The 22,795-nt window shown below is 42.6% G+C and overlaps 1 protein-coding gene across 1 annotated transcript in view; it reads right to left on the reverse strand.

The window, feature by feature from the left end:
- nlk2 (nemo-like kinase, type 2) overlaps positions 1 to 22,053 on the reverse strand; it is a 226,176-nt gene extending 204,123 nt beyond the window's left edge. The window contains exon 1 of the mRNA XM_039622899.1: positions 20,271 to 22,053. Within this exon, the coding sequence (XP_039478833.1) occupies positions 20,271 to 20,743 (473 nt within the window). The 5' untranslated portion in view covers positions 20,744 to 22,053. The remainder of the gene's footprint in view (positions 1 to 20,270) is intronic.
- Positions 22,054 to 22,795: the final 742 nt, after the last annotated feature.

Here is a 22,795-nt window from a genome sequence, read left to right on the forward strand (position 1 = left end):
CAGTTATTTTTTCCACATCCAGCTGTAACTCCGATTCTATGCGAGCATTTGCGAGAGACCAGGAGGTGAAAGCGACAGAGAGTCCCTCGCTATCCATTTGCAGCCAAGTCGCGGCAGCTAGCTAGGTAGCCAGCTAGGTAGCCGGCTAGCTGTCAGGCAGGACCGGCGTAGTCAGAGCACTGTCGCTAAATATGGGATGTCTTGATAAAACAAGCAGATATTTGAAGTTTACACACCTACATTCTCGCCTGAAAATATCTTAAAAGCTTATTTTGTGACCTAGAAACACGAATAAAAGACATATAAAAGCGAAGTGGTGGCCGCCATTGTTCACTCTGTAGAGGCGTGCTATGAATTGTGGGATATTGAGTTTTCCACCAAGCATTACCGTAACTTTTGAATGATTTGCGCAACCTTAAAAATGCCAAGGGCTCCTGAAAGCAGCGACGCTGTGCGCACCGTTGAAATTGTCATCATTACGGTAATCCAAATAAGGGTACACAGGCTGTACCACTCCCGGCATACCACTAGAGAGAGCCAAGACACCACAAATGAAGTCTGTTTATTTGGCGCCAAAAGATGAATTGGCCTAAATTTGCACTAAAATATTAATATTTAAAAACTATAAAAGTTATAAACACCAAAAGTCATAACATAATAGTCCAGCTCCAGCCGCACAAAATGATCTAACATATGTAACCCTAATGTCAAAACTGTTTGGCAGAGGAGCGGGAAAATTTTCACTAAAATATTAATATTTAAAAACTATAAAATTCATAAACACCAAAAGTCATAGCACACCATTCCAGATCCGGCCGCACAAAATGAGGTAACATATATGAAGCTTGTCTCAAAACTGCGAGGCGAGATTCGCTGCAAAATTTCAGGCGGAAACTGGAGAATAATAATAATAATAATAAATCCGACGAATAGTAATATGTGTGCCTCTTGGCATAGGCACACATAATAAATCCGACGAATAGTAATATGTGTGCCTCTTGGCATAGGCACACATAATAATAATGATAATTAAAGCTGCAAGCAGCGATATGAGGGCCCTCGCACTTTTGGCGGCGTCGAGCCAAGCCCAACACCTAAAACCAGCGCTTCCGATCTGATGTCACATTGATGGAATTCATGCATTTAACCACCAGCTAAAATTTCATCTCATTCAACCATTATTATAGTCGTCCCACTAGGTGGCGCTCTAACCATTGCTGACAAATGGCATAACAAACATTTCCGAGCTCGAGTCTCATCACGCCTGCGAACTTTGGGAGAGATTGGACATTGTGTTTTTGAGCGACAGCAGGTTACTGCTTTTGGCGAGTGAGTGAAACTCCACGTGCCGCCATGACCACCCGTTTCCCTGAGCGTAAAAAGCTTCGCAATTTAACATCACAAAGGTCTTTAGATTCCACACACAGGAGATCGCGTAAATCTAATGAAATCCCTTGGAGGAGTTCGTCAAAGTATGAGGCCTGAAAAGAGGGGAAAATGTCGCCAAATTTACACATTAATTTTAAAATGGCTGACTTCCTGTTGGATTTGGGATATTGCTCCAAGAGACTTTTTTTGTACATCTTGATATCTCCAATAAGCTTGCCAGGTTTCAAACTCATACATAAAACACAGAGCAGGGGCTGTTGTTTTGAAATTTTGTAGGGGGCGCTGTGGAGCCATTTTGCGCTGTTCAAGGAAAATGAACATATAAAAGAAATCCCTCATCACATTAGAGGTGTGCGCCAAATTTCAAGACTTTTTAAACTTTTCAAGTCCCTCAAAAGCCACTTCATCTTTCATGGTGAACTGCGCTGCCACCAGGGTGCGCCGTTCAGTTTATAGTCACAATTTTCTCACTGAAGCATCAAGAGGGACTGATGGTGATATTCACCGCTTTTGAGGTGGCCACGATGAACCTGTGAAAATCAGTACAACAAAATGAAAGACATGACATTTCCTGGTGCCACTAGGTGGCGCTCTACGTATTCCTGACAATGGGCATATCAATCTGTTCAGGGCGGGTCTGACATCATCCCTGTAAAATCTGGTACTGATCAGATTGGATTTCATTGAGTTACACTAATTTGTTTCTTCATGGCGAGACCTCAATGTTCGCCATGCTGCTGGGGTCACACCCTTCAGCGAAAACTCACAGTTTTCTCTGTAACCCAAGACCAACTCCTTAAGGCTTTCCTGGAGAAATTTGAGGCTGCAGATGTCACCCATTACAATACTGTACCCCAAAGTGTAAAACATGACATTTCCTGTTCCCACTAGGTGGCGCTGTCCCTGGTGTCAAATATGGCAGTTGAAATATGTTCAGGGGTGGAGCCTTATCATATGTGTCCACTTTGGTCAAGGTCGGACCATGTATGACAGAACGAGAGGCAATAAGAGATTTTCATGGCGAGTCATCGAAATTCGCCGTGGCGCCACGGCCTCACAGTAACCCGAAAACTCAAAAGCTCCGCAATTTAACATGGCCCAGGTGTGTAGTTGACACTGACCAAATATGAAGGTTGGACGATGAAATTCCAATGAGGAGTTCGCAAAAGTTCGAGGCATGGAAATGGCAAAATTAGAGCCAAAATGTCAACTTCACTTCCAAATGGCGGACTTCCTGTTGGGTTTAGGACATGGCCATAATAGACTTTTATGTGCGTCTCCGAACGCTAGATATGTGTTCGAGTTTTATACATGTAGGTCATACCCATCTCGGGGCTCGCGTTTCTCATTTTTCTAGGTGGCGCTACTGAGCCAATTTTCCCTGGACATGTCTACGGACATTAAAATACGTAAATTTTCACCAGACCTGACGCGTCTGCAAAATTTCATGAGTTTTCGAGCATGTTTAGGCCCTCAAAAGGCCGATTCATTTGCCGAAATAATAATAATAATAATAATAATAATAATAATAATAATAAGAAACAGAGCAGATACAATAGGGCCTTCGCACTTTTGTGCTCGGGCCTAATTAAAGCTGCAAGCAGCGTTATGAGGGCCCCTCGCACCCGGCACGCCGGGCCACGCCCAACACCTACAACCAGCACGTCCGATCTGATGTCACATTGATGGAATTCATGCCTAGAACCACCAGCTAACGATTCATCTCATTCAATCATTATTATAGTCGTCCCACTAGGTGGCGCTCTAACCATTACTGACAAATGGGATAACAAACATTTCCGACCTTGAGTCTCATCACGCCTGCGAACTTTGGGAGAGATTGGACATTGTGTTTTTGAGTGACAGCAGATTACTGCTTTTTGGCGAGGATTGAAACTCCACGTGCCGCCATGGCCACCCCGTTTCTCTGAACGTAAAAGCTTCGCAATTTAACATCACAAAGGTCTTTAGATTCCACACACAGGAGATCGGGTTAATCTGATGAAATCCCTTGGAGGAGTTCGTCAAAGTATGAGGTCTGAAAAGAGGCGAAAAAAGTGGCTAAAAGTACACCTTAATTTTAAAATGGCTGACTTCCTGTTGGATTTGGGATATTGCTCCAAGAGACTTTTTTGTACATCTTGATATCCTCCATAAGCTTACCAGGTTTCAGACTTATAAATAAAACACAGAGCAGGGGCTGATGTTTTGAAATTTTGTAGGGGGCGCTGTGGAGCCATTTTGCACTATTCAAGGAAAATGATCACATAACAACAAAGCCCTCATCACATTGGAGGTTTGGGCCAAATTCCAAGACTTTTAAAATTTCCAAGCCCCTCAAAAGCCACTTCGTCTTTCATGGCGAACCGCGTTGCCACCAGAGTGCACCGTTCAGTTTAAAGTCACAATTTTCGCACAGGAGCATCATGAGGGACTGATGGTGATACTCACCACTTTTGAGGTGGCCACGATGAACCTGTGAAAATCAGTACAACAAAATGAAAGACATGACATTTCCTGGTGCCACTAGGTGGCGCTCTACGTATTCCTGACAATGGGCATATCAATCTGTTCAGGCGGGTCTGACATCATCCCTGTAAAATCTGGTTCTGATCAGATTGGATTTCATTGAGTTACACTAATTTGTTTCTTCATGACGAGACCTCAATGTTCGCCATGCTGCTGGGGTCACACCCTTCAGCGAAAACTCACAGTTTTCTGTGTAACCCAAGACCAACTCCTTAAGGCTTTCCTGGAGAAATTTGAGGCTGCAGATGTCACCCATTACAATACTGTACCCCAAAGTGTAAAACATGACATTTCCTGTTCCCACTAGGTGGCGCTGTCCCTGGTGTCAAATATGGCAGTTGAAATATGTTCAGGGGTGGAGCCTTATCATATGTGTCCACTTTGGTCAAGGTCGGACAATGTATGACAGAACGAGAGGCAATAAGATTTTCATGGCGAGTCATCGAAATTCGCCGTGGCGCCACGGCCTCACAGTAACCCGAAAACTCAAAAGCTCCGCAATTTAACATGGCCCAGGTGTGTAGTTGGCACTGACCAAATATGAAGCTTAAACAATGAAATCCCAAGGAGGAGTTCGAAAAAGTTCGAGGCATGGAAATGGCAAAATTAGAGCCAAAATGTCACCTTCACTTCCAAATGGCGGACTTCCTGTTGGGTTTGCATCAATGGGCCCACAGACTTTTTTGTTCGTCTTGGCATGATACACATGTGTGCCAAATTTCATACATGTAGCTCAAATGATGTGTTCGTAGGGCTGCATTTAACAAGGCATAGGTGGCGCTACAGAGCCATTTCCCAATGCTCATATGTAAAACCATTAAAATACAAAATTTTTCACCAGACCTGGCATGTGTGCAAAATTTCATGAGTTTTTGAGCATGTTAAAGCCCTCAAAAAGGCCATTCATTTCAATGAAAAATAATAATAATAATAATAATAATAATAATAATAACTAGAAAGTGCATTTTCTGAAGAAACTGCAGTGTGAATGCTTGAATCTGAATGTATGCACTGAAATGAATTAATTGCTGAATTTTAAGTTAAAAATAAAAATGTTGAAGGAGCCTGAAAATACAGAGTTTTTAACCTGAAAACAAAAGTGCAGAACTTTTGAAAGCTGAAGTTCACACAGAAGAAGTTGGAAAAGAGCTGAAAAGTTTTTAAATTAAAATTTGGAAAACCTAAGAAATGAGAACAGAAAATTTAGTCAGAAAACATCTGAATGAATATTAAAAGTTCATATTCTTTGAATCGCTGAATGACTAAAGTGTGATCCCTCCACTTGGATCCACACAGTTTTAAAGGTTTACATCTCTGAGCTTTGAAAGACAAGGTGCTGGAAAGAGAAGAACGATGGCTACGTTTTGAGGGTAAAATGATGGCTGTAGAGCAAACACTGTGGACACAGCAGCAGTTGAAAGAGAAGTGTTTAAGATGAATCTTGGCAGAGTGAGAGACAGAGCTCGTTAGGCAGGCAGGTGTGAGCCTGGTTGCTATAGTGACTGCACCCAATGGCTCAGTACACACGCTCACAGACATGCACCTCACTTTTGCTGCTTAAAATGAACAGAAAAGTCACGTCGAAACAAATCGCTCCCAAATGAAAAGTACAGGTCCTATTGACGAAATTCTTTCACCGTGAGTGGCAGCAATGTCTAGTCTACCTAATTCTCAGTTTTCATGCCTGTGGAGTTTATTATATGGACGTGGTGACAGTGTAAAAACACCATGCTCTTCTGATTTTCAAAGCGAACCTTCTGAGCCATTTTAACATTAGAGTCTATGGAGGAGTTGGAGGAGGAGGCTGTGCTTGGGTGACATTTATGAAAGAACCATAACACCTAGTACAATAGTAAACACATTGGATGAAACAGGACAGCGATGGCTACGTTTTGAGGGTAAAATCAGACCTGTAGAGCAAACGCTGCGGACACAGCAGCAGTTTAAAAAATATTTTAAGATTAATTTTTTCGCTCCTCTCACTCTGGCAGTTGAGCTGTCTCACTCTAGCCCCAACATTCCGTCCCATACACACCCATTATAAACTCTGAAACTGCTGAAAAATCATCATGAAACTTAAACTGGAGCTGAAGAAAAAGTATAATAGATATTGAAAAGATAAATACAAGTTGAATAGTTGAATGTCTTGTCTTCGTTTTAAAGTTTGAATGGTGGCTCTACGTCAATGTATGTGGAAGTAGATACAGTTTAAAGAGGAGTAAGTTGAAGGAGAATTTGAAGGGTCTCCCCATTGAAATACATGGGAAATTTTTGTTGAAAAAAGTTGAATAATTTTAAAAATATAAATGTTATAAATGAAAAAAATAGAAGCAGTCATGTCCAAAAGAAGAGGAATGTAACGGTGTTTGAATGGTTTTTCTAAGTTGAACGGTTTTGAAGGAGATAGAGTACAAAAAACGTACGGAATCTATAATAATAAAATAGAATAAAGATTAGAAGAACAATACTGTGAATGCTTTTACAAGCATTCACACTAATAATAAACAGAGCAGATACAATAGGGCCTTCGCACTCGAAGTGCTCGGGCCCTAATAATAATTAAAGCTGCAAGCAGCGATATGAGGGCCCTCGCACCCCAGCACGTCGAGCCAAGCCCAACACCTAAAACCAGCGCTTCCGAGCTGATGTCACATTGACGGAATTCATGCATTTAACCACCAGCTAAAATTTAATCTCATTCAACCATTATTATAGTCATCCCCCTAGGTGGCGCTCTAAGCATTACTGACAAATGGCATAACAAACATTTCCGAGCTCGAATCTCATCATAACTGTGACCTTTGGGAGAGATTGGACATTGTATTTTTGAGTGACAGCAGATTACTGCTTTTTGGCGAGTGACTGAAACTCCACGTGCCGCCATGACCACCCCGTTTCCCTGAACGTAAAAAGCTTCGCAATTTAACATCACAAAGGTCTTTATATTCCACACACAGGACATCGCATCAATCTGATGAAATCCCTTGGAGGAGTTCGTCAAAGAACGGTGCCTGAAAAGAGGGGAAAATCTCGCCAAAATTACACATTAATTTTAAAATGGCTGACTTCCTGTTGGATTTGGGATATTGCTCCAAGAGACTTTTTTGTACATCTTGATATCTTACATAAACTTACCAGGTTTCAGACTCATAGATAAAACACAGAGCAGGGGCTGATGTTTTGAAATTTTGTAGGGGGCGCTGTGGAGCCATTTTGCGCTATTCAATGAAAATGATCACATAACCAGAAAGCCCTCATTACATTGGAGGTGTGTGCCAAATTTCAAGACATTTTAAACTTTCCAAGCCCCTCAAAAGCCACTTCATTGTTCATGGCGAACCGCGTTGCCACCAGGGTGCGCCGTTCAGTTTAAAGTCACAATTTTCTCACTGAAGCATCATGAGGGACTGATGGTGATATTCACCACTTTTGAGGTGGCCACGATGAACCTGTGAAAATCAGTACAACAAAATGAAAGCCATGACATTTCCTGGTGCCACTAGGTGGCGCTCTACGTATTCCTGACAATGGGCACATCAATCTGTTCAGGGAGGGTCTGACATCATGCCTGTAAAGTCTGGTACTGATCAGATTGGATTTCATTGAGTTACACTAATTTGTTTCTTCATGGCGAGACATCAATGTTCACCATGCTGCCGGGGTCACACCCTTCCGCGAAAACTCACAGTTTTCACTGTAACCCAAGACCAACTCCTTAAGGCTTTCCTGGAGAAATTTCAGGCTGCTGATGTCACCCATCACATTACTGTACCCCAAAGTGTAAAACATGACATTTCCTGTTCCCACTAGGTGGCGCTGTCCCTGGTGTCAAATATGGCACTTGAAATATGTTCAGGGGTGGAGCCTTATCGTATGTGTGCTCTTTGGTCCAGATCGGAACATATATGACAAAATGAGAGGCAATAAGATTTTCATGGCGAGTCATCAAAATTACCGCCATGGCGCCACGACCTCACCTTATCCCGAAAACTCAAAAGCTCCGCAATTTAACATGGCCCAGGTGTGTAGTTGAGACTGACCAAATATGAAGCTTATGCAATCAAATCCCAAAGAGGAGTTCGAAAAAGTTCGAGGCATGGAAATGGCAAAATTAGAGCCAAAATGTCACCTTCACTTCCAAATGGCGGACTTCCTGTTGGGTTTAGGACATGGCCATAACAGACTTTTTGTGCGTCTCCTAACGTTAGATATGTGTTCGAGTTTCATACATGTAGGTCATACCCACACCGGGGCTCGCGTTGTTCATTTTTCTAGGTGGCGCTACTGAGCCAATTTTCCCTTGATATTTCTGAGGACATTAAAATGCGTAAATTTTCACCAGACCTGACGCGTGTGCAAAATTTCATGAGTTTTTGAGCATGTTTAGGCCCTCAAAAGGCCGATTCATTTGCCGTAATAATAATAATAATAATAATAATAATTAAAGCTGCAAGCAGCGATATGAGGGGCCCTCGCACCCCGGCGCATCGAGCCAAGCCCAACACCTAAAACCAGCGCTTCGATCTGATGTCACATTGATGGAATTCATGCATTTAACCACCAGCTAAAATTTCATCTCATTCAACCATTATATAGTCGTCCCACTAGGTGGCGCTCTAACCATTACTGACAAATGGCATAACAAACATTTCGAGCTCGAGTCCCATCACGCCTGCGACCTTTGGGAGAGATTGGACATTGTGTTTTTGAGCGACAGCAGGTTACTGCTTTTGGCGAGTGATTGAAACTCCACGTGCCGCCATGACCACCCCGTTTCCCTGAACGTAAAAAGCTTCGCAATTTAACATCACAAAGGTCTTTAGATTCCACACACAGGAGATCGCGTAAATCTAATGAAATCCCTTGGAGGAGTTCGTCAAAGTATGAGGCCTGAAAAGAGGGAAAATGTCGCCAAATTTACACATTAATTTTAAAATGGCTGACTTCCTGTTGGATTTGGGATATTGCTCCAAGAGACTTTTTATACATCTTGATATCTCCAATAAGCTTGCCAGGTTTCAAACTCATACATAAAACACAGAGCAGGGGCTGTTGTTTTGAAATTTTGTAGGGGCGCTGTGGAGCCATTAAACGCTGTTCAAGGAAAATGAACATATAAAAGAAAACCCTCATCACATTAGAGGTGTGCGCCAAATTTCAAGACTTTTAAACTTTTCAAGCCCCTCAAAAGCCACTTCATCTTTCATGGTGAACTGCGTTGCCACCAGGGTGCGCCCGTTCAGTTTATAGTCACAATTTTCTCACTGAAGCATCAAGAGGGACTGATGGTGATATTCACCGCTTTTGAGGTGGCCACGATGAACCTGTGAAAATCAGTACAACAAAATGAAAGACATGACATTTCCTGTTGCCACTAGGTGGCGCTCTACGTATTCCTGACAATGGGCATATCAATCTGTTCAGGGCGGGTCTGACATCATCCCTGTAAAATCTGGTACTGATCACATTGGATTTCATTGAGTTACACTAATTTGTTTCTTCATGGCGAGACCTCAATGTTCGCCATGCTGCTGGGGTCACACCCTTCAGCAAAAACTCACAGTTTCTCTGTAACCCAAGACCAACTCCTTAAGGCTTTCCTGGAGAAATTTGAGGCTGCAGATGTCACCCATTACAATACTGTACCCCAAAGTGTAAAACATGACATTTCCTGTTCCCACTAGGTGGCGCTGTCCCTGATGTCAAATATGGCAGTTGAAATATGTTCAGGGGTGGAGCCTTATCATATGTGTCCACTTTGGTCAAGGTCGGACAATGTATGACAGAACGAGAGGCAATAAGATTTTCATGGCGAGTCATCGAAATTCGCCGTGGCGCCACGGCCTCACCGTATCCTGAAAACTCAAAAGCTCCGCAATTTAACATGGCCCAGGTGTGTAGTTGACACTGACCAAATATGAAGCTTGTACAATGAAATTCCAATGAGGAGTTCGAAAAAGTTCGAGGCATGGAAATGGCAAAATTAGAGCCAAAATGTCACCTTCACTTCCAAATGGCGGACTTCCTGTTGGGTTTAGGACATGGCCATAATAGACTTTTTTTGTGCGTCTCCGAACGTTAGATATGTGTTCGAGTTTTATACATGTAGGTCATACCCATCTCGGGGCTCGCGTTTCTCATTTTTCTAGGTGGCGCTACTGAGCCAATTTTCCCTGGACATGTCTCTACGGACATTAAAATACGTAAATTTTCACCAGACCTGATGCGTGTGCAAAATTTCATGAGTTTTTGAGCATGTTTAGGCCCTCAAAAGGCCGATTCATTTGCCGAAATAATAATAATAATAATAATAATAATAATAATAATAATAAGAAACAGAGCAGATACAATAGGGCCTTCGCACTCTCGGTGCTCGGGCCCTAATTAAAGCTGCAAGCAGCGTTATGAGGGCCCTCGCACCCCCCAGCGTCGAGCCACGCCCAACACACAAAACCAGCACGCGTCCAATCTGATGTCACATTGATGGAATTCATGCGTTTAACCACCAGCTAATATTTTATCTCATTCAATCATGATTATAGTCATCCCACTAGGTGGCGCTCTAACCATTACTGACAAATGGCATAACAAACATTACCGAGCTCGAGTCTTATCATGCCTGTGAAGTTTCGGAGAGATTGGACATTGTGTTTTTGAGTGACAGCAGATTACTGCTTCTTGGCGAGTAATTGAAACTCCACATGCCGCCATGACCACCCTGTTTCCTTAAATGTAAAAGCTTCGCAATTTAACATCACAAAGGTCTTTAGATTCCACACACTGGAGAATGGTTCAATCTGATGAAATCCCTTGGAGGAGTTCGTCAAACCACGGTGCCTGCAAAGAGGGAAAATGTCGCCAAAATTACACTTTAAATTTAAAATGGCTGACTTCCTGTTGGATTTGGGATATTGCTCCAAGAGACTTTTTGTACATCTTCAAACCTCCTATAAGGTTACCAGGTTTCAGACTCATAGATAAAACACAGAGCAGGGGCTGATGTTTTGAAATATTGTAGGGGGCGCTGTTGAGCCATTTTGCACTATTCAATGAAAATGGTAAAACAACAAGAAAGGGCTCATCACATTGGAGGTGTGCGCCAAATTTCAAGACATTTTAAACTTCCCAAGCCGCTCAAACTCCACTTCATTGTTCATGGTGAACGCGTTGCCACCAGGGTGCGCCGTTCAGTTTAAAGTCACAATTATCTCACTGAAGCATCATGAGGGACTGATGGTGATATTCACCACTTTTGAAGTGGCCACGATGAACCTGTGAAAATCAGTACAACAAAATGTAAGACATGACATTTCCTCTTCCCACTAGGTGGCGCTCTACGTATTCCTGACAATGGGCACATCAATCGTTTCAGGGCAGGTCTGACATCATGCCTTTAAAGTCTGGTTCTGATCAGACTGGATTTCATTGAGTTATACTAAATTGTTTCTTCATGGCGAGACATCAATGTTCGCCATGCTGCTGGGGTCACACCCTTTCACGAAAAGTCACAGTTTTCACTGTAACCCAAGACCAACTGGTTATGGCTTTCCTGGACAAATTTGAGGCTGCAGATGTCAACCATAACAATACTGTACCCCAAAGTGTAAAACATGACACTTCCTGTTCCCACTAGGTGGCGCTGTCCCTGATGTCAAATATGGCAGTTGAAATATGTTCAGGGTGGAGCCTTATCGTATGTGTTCTCTTTGGTCCACGTCGGACCATGTATGACAGAATGAGAGGCAATAATATTTTCATGGCGAGTCATCGAAATTCGCCATGGCGCCACGTCCTCACCGTATCCCGAAAACTCAAAAGCTCCGCAATTTAACATGGCCCAGGTGTGTAGTTGGCACTGTCCCAATATGAAGTTTCCATGACAAAATCCCAAGGAGGAGTTCGAAAAAGTTCGAGGCATGGAAATGGCAAAATTGGAGCCAAAATGTCACCTTCACTTGAAATGGCGGACTTCCTGTTGGGTCTGCGTCAATGGTCCCATTGACTTTTTTGTTCGTCTTGGCATGATACACATGTGTGCCAAATTTCATACATGTAGCTCAAAAGATGTGTTCGTAGGGCTGCATTTAACAACGCATAGGTGGCGCTACAGAGCCATTTCCCAGTGCTCATATATAAAACCATTAAAATACAAAATTTTTCACCAGACCTGGCATGTGTGCAAAATTTCATGAGTTTTTGAGCATGTTAAAACCCTCAAAAAGGCAATTCATTTCAATGAAAAATAATAATAATAAACAGAGCAGATACAATAGGGCCTTCGCACTCTCAGTGCTCGGGCAAGAAGAAGAAGAAGAAGAAGAAGAAGAAGAAGAAGAAGCAGAAGCAGAAGAAGAAGCAGAAGAAGAAGCAGAAGCAGAAGCAGAAGCAGAAGAAGAAGCAGAAGAAGAAGAAGAAGCAGAAGAAGAAGCAGAAGAAGAAGAAGAAGAAGAAGAAGAAGCAGAAGAAGCAGAAGCAGAAGCAGAAGAAGAAGAAGAAGAAGAAGAAGAAGAAGAAGAAGAAGAAGAAGAAGAAGAAGAAGAAGAAGAAGAAGAAGAAGAAGAAGAAGAAGAAGAAGAAGAAGAAGAAGAAGAAGAAGAAGAAGAAGAAGAAGAAGAAGAAGAAGAAGAAGAAGAAGAAGAAGAAGAAGAAGAAGAAGAAGAAGAAGAAGAAGAAGAAGAAGAAGAAGAAGAAGAAGAAGAAGAAGAAGAAGAAGAAGAAGAAGAAGAAGAAGCAGAGCAGATACAATAGGGCCTTCGCACTCTCGGTGCTCGGGCCCTAAAAAACCCGTTATGAGCCATGAGTATGAACCAGCACATGGGACGCTGCACCAACCGATTTCTTTCTAGACTTTAGTACAGTTAGCACAGAAGAGGTATGTGTTCTTATGCCAAAAAATTGAGCATCCACTAAAATTGACACTTCTGTGATCCAGTCATATCTGCATGCTCAACTTGCAATGACTTTTGACAAACTTTTCCATCATAGATATTACACTATTGCAGAGAGCACCAGGAAGAGACAACTGTCTGGGTAAAACTTTTCCCTTGGTGGGTTGGGCCACCGCACTACCTCCCCCTGTTCACATATTTTGAGGGAAGAGGAGACAAAGAGTGGCGATAACTCAGTATGGGCTATGGCTATTCAACTTTTACCAATAAGGATCAGTGGAGGAGGCAGCCCACACTTCTTTCAGCAGTGTACAAAATAGACACATACACACACACACAATGCCTTCAGACCATTGTGTGCAGATAAGTTTTGGATTGACTTTTGCTAGTCTAGTCTAGCACCAAAAGTCAGTCATCCAGTAGAACCGATCCAGAAACAGACTTTTAGAAATAATGATTTCCAAAAACACAACTTCAGTAATTTATGCATTACCTTTTTTCAGAAGAAGGCACCATTGATAAAATTCACACATAGCTCCTTTAAATATTTCTAACATTGTTGTCTTTGCCAGTAGCTACCACCCAGGTTAGGAGGGAACTGAGGAGGATTAATGGCAAGAAGGCAGCGGGCCCAGATGGCATCAGCTCAAGGCTCGTCAGGTCCTGCGCGGACCAACTGTGTGGGGTGATCGAGCACCTCTTCAACCTGAGCCTGAGGCTGGGAAGAGTCCCACAGCTCTGGAAAACCTCCTGTGTTGTTCCAGTGCCAAAGACTTCACGCCCCAAGGACCTCAACAGCTACAGGCCGGTGGCTCTGACATCCCACCTGTTGAAGACCCTGAGCGGCTGGTCCTGGCTCAGCCCGGCGCCTTGTGAGCTCATCACTGGACCCACTTCAGTTTGCCTACCAGCCTGGCATTGGAGCGGATGATGCCGTCATTCACCTCCTACATCGTTCCCTCGCTCACCTGGAGACCGCTGGGAGCACTGTGAGAATCATGTTCTTTGATTTCTCCAGTGCCTTCAACACTATTCTTCCCTCGGTTCTGAAGGACAAGCTGGAGAACTCTGGAGTGGACCATCACCTCACTACCTGGATTTTGGACTACCTCACCGACCGACCACAGTATGTGAGGACTCAGGGCTGTGTGTTGGACAGGGTCGTCTGCAGTACGGGGGCCCCACAGGGAACGGTTCTGGCTCCGTTCCTCTTCACCATCTACACTGCAGACTTCTCCCACAACTCCACCCAGTACTTCCTGCAGAAGTTCTCTGATGACTCTGCAATAGTCGGCCTCATCACTGATGGGGACGACAAGGAGTACAGAGGACTGACTCAAGACTTTGTGGACTGGTGCCAGCTGAACTACCTCCAGATCAATGCCAGTAAAACCAAGGAGCTCGTGGTAGACTTCCGCAGGCACAAGCATCCTCCACTGCAACCACTGAACATCCAAGGTATGGACATCGAGGCTGTGGACAGCTACAGGTACCTTGGTGTTCATCTGAACAACAAACTGGACTGGACTCATAACTCAGACGCCCTCTACAGGAAAGGGCAGAGCAGGCTGTACCTGCTGCGGAGGCTCAGGTTGTTTGGAGTGGAGGGCCCACTCCTGAAGACCTTCTATGACTCTGTGATGGCCTCAGCCATCTTCTATGGTGTGGTCTGCTGGGGCGGCAGCATCTCTGCTGGGGACAGGAAGAGACTGAACAGGCTGATCCGAAGGGCCAGCTCTGTTCTGGGATGCCCTCTGGACCCAGTGGAGGTGCTGAGTGACAGGAGAATGGCGGCTAAGCTGTCATCCCTGTTGGACAACATCTCCCACCCCATGCAGGAGACTCTGACAGCACTGAGCAGCTCCTTCAGTGGGAGACTGCGGCACCCACGGTGTGGGACGGAGAGATTTCGCAGGTCTTTCCTCCCCACTGCTGTCAGACTCCACAATAAAGACTTTTGCAGCTGATCAAACACACAAACCCACACATGTGCAATAAGACCGCTATATGTGCAATTCTTCTTCTGACGAAGTTGTATTTTTGTATTTTCCTACTCAGTTGTATATAGTATTTGTATTTCCATTTTATTCTATTGTATATGGTATTTTATTTTATTTTATTTCATTGTATTTTATTGCTTTCCAGTGTTTTCTAATTTCTGCTACATAACTTTGCACTTTGCTGTAACAAAACAAATTTCCCACCTGTGGGACTAATAAAGGTCATCTTATCTTATCTTGGCTGTTGTACATTTAAATTGTGCATTTTAGCATTTTACTGGGCCATTCATTGCATTTGGTGCCATTTGACCCTCCGTGACATAACTAAGTTTATAATGAAATGGCTGTACCTCAGGACGTAGAGCAGGGCATCTACTAAAAGAAAGATTTGTGTTGCAATTAGAGATGGACCGATCCGATATTACGTATCGGTATCGGTCCGATACTGACGTAAATTACTGGTTCGGATATCGGCGAGAAATAAAAAAAATGTAATCCGATCCATTAAATATCCAAAAAGCACCTCATAAAACTTGCGACACGGCGTAACTCGGCTCATAACCGTAGCACGTTGGAGCAGTGCGCTCACGTGATAGAGCGGCTGTGTGTATTTGTAGCCTGGCTAGCAATCCGGCAGTTCATCTCCGAGGAAGTTATCCCAGAGAGAAGTAAAGCAAGTGTGTAAGTTCATCTCTGAATGTTTGTAAAGCATTCCCATGTTAAGCTTTACAACCGATATATGGAGCGACTGCCTCTTCTCGCTCCAACTTATTAATGATCAGCTGATCGGCTTTTCTGTCGCGAGTCCGTCTCTCTTCTTTGTGTTTGGCCCACTTTGCACCAGAAAGAGGAAACCAGCGGCTGAACAACAGCAGCACGTTTAAGCTTGATAAACTGTTGTTAGAATTTATTTAATATTACTTTCTACACCAGGATCCTTTTCTACGCAGCTGACGGCTGGTAACTGTGCAGGGGCGGATCTAGCAAAGTTTAGCCAGGGGGGCCGATAGGGCATGAACAGGGAAAAGGGGGCACAAAGACATACTTTTCTTTCTTATTCTCATTTAAAATGTCTAGCTTTTAATAAATAATTATCTGAATCTTACACCCAAAGTTTTAATCTGATGTAAAATGTATAGAAGTCCATTACTGTATATAGTAACTGTTAAGTCTAATATACCCTAGTAAGCTATAGTACTTTTTCCTTTGGTAAAGTACCATTTGTGAATTCTGCAATTCTGTTGAAGAAAAATGTTGAATCTATTTAATTATTCTTGAAAAATAATGTATTTCTGTGCATTTTTTTTCACCCTGCATCAAATTTAAGTTGATTGCATCGATTAAGCATCATGAGGTGGAGGGTGGGGGGTGGTTCCCTATTTTTTTGGGGGGGGGGGAGTTTGCAACCCTATTAGTTAGGTTGCTTAATATTTCTGCTAAGTACTCTTTAAAATACCAGAATAGGAAGGATGGAGTAGGTTTAAGTTTATTAGATTGATCAGTATTGCTGAACTATGAAATATTTTGGGTGCAGTGTATTTTTTACATACAGGTATAACAGAATAGCTTTAGTGTTGTTGTTTATTTAAACTTGAGTATGAACTTATACAAAATGCAGCAAGATATTAAAAAAAAACAGTTTTACTTGATTAAAAAACACTATATTGGATTCATATCGGTATCGGCAGATATCCAAATCTATGATATCGGTATCGGTATCGGATATAAAAAAGTGGTATCGTGCCATCTCTAGTTGCAATCCCTGGCTGCTCCAGTCTGCATGCCAAATACCCTTGGGCAAGATACTAACCTCAAGTTGTTCTCGAGTCCATATACCATTTAATTGAGTGTGTGTCGAAAATTATTATTATTTCTTAGCAGAAGTAGCCTAACACAAAGTATTGCAATGCACAGCATGCCTAACATTCATAGTTAATGATTGGCTATGGAAGTAGCTCTAAATTTCTTTTAAATTATTAGTACAATTGCTCCCATTTCAATTAGAACAACCCTCTCGATTTAAGCAAACTCAGGACTTTCAATATGGTTACCCACTGACTTGACCTCTGATCAGTTTAGCAAAAATATATTGTTTGTTTATTTACTACTACTGTTATTTTATAGCCATTTTCATATGGAGTACTTTCATTAAAGAAAACTGGCGAGTATGACATTGCTGGAAACAGCGTTATAAAAATGTACATAAATTTACGTTTACTTCACAATATGAACTACTGCATTATTTGAATGTTAGCTTCAAGGGGTTGTGGCGAGCAGACACACACGCACACAAAAACTGACTAAAAATACTCACTCCATCTTCACACTCAGATTTTCAGATGTAGTACTCCAAGTTATTTTATTCCTTCATTATTAATTCCTAAATGTTCTAAAGTCACTACAGCAGACACACAAAGTCAGGGGTCCTGTGACTCAGGAGGTAGAGAAGGTCACAGCAAGGTTGGTGGTTTGATGCCTGTCTGCTCCAGTCCATGTGGCCAAATATCTTTGAGCAAGATACTAACTAGTGGTGCAACGGATCACGGTTAATCCGTAATCCGAACCGATCCCACTCCACGGTTCGGCACGCACGTGATCCGAAGATTCGAAAAAGAAGAAAAAAAGAGTATATGTATGGTGCGCGTGGTGGGTCTGTCAAGCGATAGCTATGGTCAGTGCTAGCGGTCCAAGTGGAGGAGCAGAGTAGTTTGCGGTATTTAAGCAGCCCTTTGCTGCCCAATCCGACCGGGCTAAAGCTATTACAAAAGCTATTGGGGTGTTTAGCTGCAGACGGGAGGCCGTATTCCGTTGTGCAAAACAAGGGGTTTAAACTATGATGAACGTGCTTGAGCCTCCGCTATGATATCCCGTTGCGCGTCCACTTTAGTGGCAAGATCGTTCCAAGCATGTATGAGCAGGAAAGGTTTAAAGTTATGGCTGAACTGTCCCAGGCATCTTCTGTTGCCCTAACTACAAATGGGTAGACCTCCAAGGACACGGAAAGCTACGTGACTGTGACAGCTCATTATATCACAGCGGAGTGCGATATAATGAGCAGTATGTATTATTGTAGGGTCTACCTTACAATATAAAGCGCCTTGAGGCGACTGTTGTTGTGATTTGACGCTTTATAAATAAAATTTAATTTAATTTAATTGAGTGGTAGATACAAAGCCCTATACTGTCCTATACTGTACCATAATTTGTTTTTATATAATTGCGTGGAATGAGTCTTGAGTTGAATGTTTTTAACAGGCAAAAAATACTTCAATAAGTAAATCAGTAAATTTAATTTTTTTTTTTCTTTCTTTTGGTGATCCGAAAATTGATCCAATCCGTGACTTAAAACCGTGATCCGATCCGAACCGTGAGATTTTTGATCCGTTGCACCACTAATACTAACCCCAAGTTGCTCTATGATGCATCCAAATGTTAGAAAGCATTTATGTTGAAAAAGCATAGAAAAAAAATGCTTGCGTGAATGAGGTAAGTTGTGTAAAGCCCTATGAGTGCTCAGAGTAGAAAAGCGCAATATATGAACCAGTTCATTTACCAAAGAGAGGTGTGTAAGATGCACTCCTAAAAAATACAAAAAACAAAACAAAAGCCCTAAGTATCTATGATGATGTACCAGTTGATCAATCTTGGATATTAAGAGAGAATAATAGCTTAGCGAGCTATGTTGAGCCTAAAGTCAGAGTTGTCAATGTCTTCAAAATGGCTCTATTTTTACCTAGCTAGCTCACCATGTTAACTTAAGAACACACAACCTGATTCAGAGCAGGTTATCTTTGGAGTATGCATTTTCAGGAGAAAAACCCAAAGTATTACAAATGCCCTTATGTACTGTATGCTAAACATTGCATATATATTCTATGCTTAAATAAGGTGCTTTACTTTTACAACCTAATTTGCATTGCATTACATTCAAATGTGCATTTATTGACCTAGTGATGTAGAATGAATGTTTTTATGCTTCGTCCTGATGTGTATACACACACGATAGACAGACAGATAGACAGACAGATAGACAGACAGATGGGGTTTTTTTATATAGAAAAAAAACCCCTCAAAAATTAGCGCATGAAAAGAACAAGAAAAGAGTGGTTGCAGTGAAACTTTATATGCATGTAGCTCACAGAACAACAACAACACAAGTAAGGGTGGCCCTGATATTTTGTTCACCTCCTGCCGGTAGGACATGCCCGACCAGAACCACTTACCTAGGAGGTGACTGCTTTCAATTGGCTCATTTCAATGTAGAGGAGTAGCGGCTCTACTCTGACCCTCCTAAACGACTGAATTCCTCACCCTATCACTAATGAAGAGCACATCCACCCTTTGGAGAAAGCTTATTTCCATTCCACCATTTGCATCCGCGATCTCATTCTTTCGCCTTTTTAAAAAGAAAAAACCCCCAAAACAAATCTAACAATAATAGTGTTGACAAACTGGTCAGGCACAGATTAACACATTTTGTTGACAACGATACTCCATCTGGTTATGACAAAGAAGCAGCTGATTATTTTTGTTATTATCATTTTGCTAAACTGCAAAAAAACAAAAAGAAAAACAAAACTGCATTACCACTACCACTTACCACTACTCAATTTGAGCACTCAAAGCACATTCAACTACATGCCTCATTCACACATTTTACATTCATAAAAGTGCTGCCTAAGATTTACACATGCACTCACACTTCGGGGATGCGTTGGGGGAAACGACTAACCTTCCAGTTAGTAGACGACCTGCTCTACCTGCTGAACTACAGCCACCCAGAGTGGGTATGTTATCACTGCCAATGTCAGGTTTCTCTTCAGTGCAAAATGCGGGTCAAATTATTAAGTTGGTGTTCTGGGCCAAGACATTGTGATGTTAGTGATAAATTTAAGTCCATACTGCCGCTTAGTATATTCCATGGGACAAACATTCACATTATTAAAAACACCAGAAGCCTATTTACTGACACTTTCATTGAGTCAAACAGAGATTACTAACACCAAGAGACCAACTGGAAATTCCCTCGAGTCATCTCTGGACTTCAGGACATGTGCTGGTTTTGATCATTAGTACTCATCACGCATAATACAGTTAGTTTTTGTAAACAATGTGCAAAAGTGATATCTATCTGTCTGTCTATACACACACACACACACACACACACACACACAGGGAGAGAGAGAGAACGTTATTCGACTTAGACAATTATTAGCATCTAATGCTGAAGTGCAAATGTTTACAACACAAAAACACTTAGCGGAAGTTGGTGTAAACGTCTTCAGTATGACAACAGGCTCAAGTTTAAAGACTATGGGTTGAGACATAAATGGGAAAAGAAAAAAAAAAAAAAATGCCGCTGGAGAGTGATGCGAAACACTAATGAACGACTTGAAGCCATGGCGTGATAGTGGTATTAGTGGATACAGAGATACATCATGAACGCACAGTGCACTGCACTTACCAGACAACTCCAAACGCTCCGTAGCCGATGGGTCTGTCAGGCTCAATATCCAGCTGCTGTAAGTGATGCGTGTGTTGTTGCTGCTGCTGTTGATGGTGGTGGTGGTGAGCTTTGACAGCGGCTGCTGCAGCCGCTTGGACCTGTGCGGGAGCCGCGGCCGCGGCCGGCCCGGGAGCTTGCCCAGGGGCTGGAGACGGAAAGTAGGGCTGCTGCTGTCCGGGGTTTAGCATCACCGCCGCAGCGGCAGCCGTTGATGTGTGCTGCTGGACCGTGTGCACAGCAGCGGCTGAGCCCGGGTGCTGTAAGTGGTGCTGGCCCGCGTGGTGGTGGTGGTGATGCATGTGGGGAGGCGGTAGGTGCTGGAGCTGGTGGTGGTGGTGATGGGGGTGATGGGCAGCTACTGCTGAGGAACCACCGTTGTAAGCAGCCATCATTTTTGTAACATTTGCAGCAGTTGTACCGCAAAGAGCCATCCAATGATACTTAAATGCCTCCTTTTCAAACTGCTTCTCAAAATGATACTAATGGCAACCAGACAGCAACCCCACGGTTAATACAACTTGTGGCAAACATAGAGAAAATTTATGTCCTTTAAGCGTCCAAAGTCAATCACTTTGACAGAAATGATCCGATATCTGATATGGCGTTTTAGCATAATACTAACTAGGCTTTGCCCCACTTCCCCTAAATTAATTTTCTATTTAGAACGCCATTAGACTACTGAAGTCTGAAACTAGTGACGGAGAGCACATTATGGGCAATGGACCAACCAAACATACAATCTATGCAGCTTTAACAGTGCCACTGCTGTCAGTGACAAACCAAAAATATTCAATAGAAAAAAGACTTAAAGGCATTTCATCACAGAGATGGTTCTACCTCAACTCCTGGAAAAATTCACCTTCCTCTCTTAATAAAATAGTGCGATCTAAAGCAGGTCACATGGGAAACAGAGCATTCATCTTTTAAGTGTTCCAAGTTTGCCACACACTGGCGACGTTGCTTTTCTCACCACACGGCTTAAAAATCGCAATCTATTATTCCAAACTGGATTCTCCTTCAGATGTGTGTACAGGCCAGACAACTACTCTGATAGCAGAGGTAATCTCAGAGTCGTAATTAACGCTGCTGATCCGGTGCAGAGGAGGTGTATCCCAGCCAAGGCTACAATACAGCAGCGCAGAGAGGCAGGCAGGCCCGGGCCTCGGCAAGCCACCCTACTCACATATTATTATAGCAATCCACCGCGCCGCGTGCTTCCAAAGAAACCCCCATCAGTTTGACAGGGTGACGAAGCTTCGACCATGACTCAAAACACGAGAAAAGAAATCCTCACAGACGGCTGGCAGACAACGTAATTCCCCCATCGACAGCTTTTGTGTGTGTGTGTGTGTGTGTGTGTGTGTGTGTGTGTGTGTGTGTGTATCTGTATCCCACTCTGTCCTAATACGGCTCAGAAGCGCGCATCCAAACAGACTAACAAGTTAAATCCGTTTGTTGTGGGACAAAATCTACCGCCAGGAGCTAGACAGCGGTATTCAATCTGACAACTCAGAGATAGCTAATGGGTATCTCTATCTCCACATAAAAACAGCATTGCCTCCGTTGGTTCCGCTGGGCCTTGACGCTGTCAGTTGAGGAAAAAACGTCACTCGGCTGATCCTCTACACTTCAAGCTCACGACGCTCCTGTGACATGATAAAAGTATTGGTCACGAGGTAACTGAAATGAGCTGTTCATCCAACATGGTGAACAAAACCTTAGCCGCTCGGTGCTGAGATTAGGCAGGGTAGCCAACCAATCGTCTTCCGCACGGCAATGACGTAATTGTAATCTCCTTGATTGTCACAACAAGCAGCCAGTGGCGAGTGTCAGCTGGGTTGATAGCTGACTAGAAAGCCCAATGATCTCCACATAGATGCCGTGAAAAACACCGCTCACTTCATTGCAGGAAAATATTCAGAATCCAGACCAGGGATTAAAATTAACTGATTAAATTTAAAATAGTTTTTAAAAAATAAAATATGATATGATTTCAGACTTACTACTTCTCTATACAAAGGATACTATTCCGTAAAAGAAAATTTAAAAAAGTGGATTTCTAGTTGTTGATGGATTATGTCCGTAAAAGCAGCTTCACAGGTTCTGTACCCTTGCCCAGATCTGTCTTAATCTGTGGTCAATTTTGAGTGTCATGCCAAAGGACGCGAATACTAGATGTAAGATGTGCATATGATGATACATATAGATAGATAACATGTCATTATAAATGTGCAAGAATAATAAATTTTTTGTCTTCATTTTCTTTGGGTTTTTTTTGTATTATTTGTAGAATTTTTAGGTGAAAAATAAATTGAATACATTTTGGACCAAGGCTGTAACAGACAACATATTGAAGCGGGGATGGGATCCACTCCATATTCTATGAGACACTATCCACAATAAACTTATTAATCCAGCTGTGAGTAAACATTCATTTACTTTGTAGTGCACTTCTTTTCTTACACCAAACAATCAAATGACCC

Source organism: Oreochromis aureus, linkage group 14, assembly GCF_013358895.1.
Source record: "Oreochromis aureus strain Israel breed Guangdong linkage group 14, ZZ_aureus, whole genome shotgun sequence".
Classification (NCBI taxonomy): Eukaryota; Metazoa; Chordata; class Actinopteri; order Cichliformes; family Cichlidae; genus Oreochromis; species Oreochromis aureus.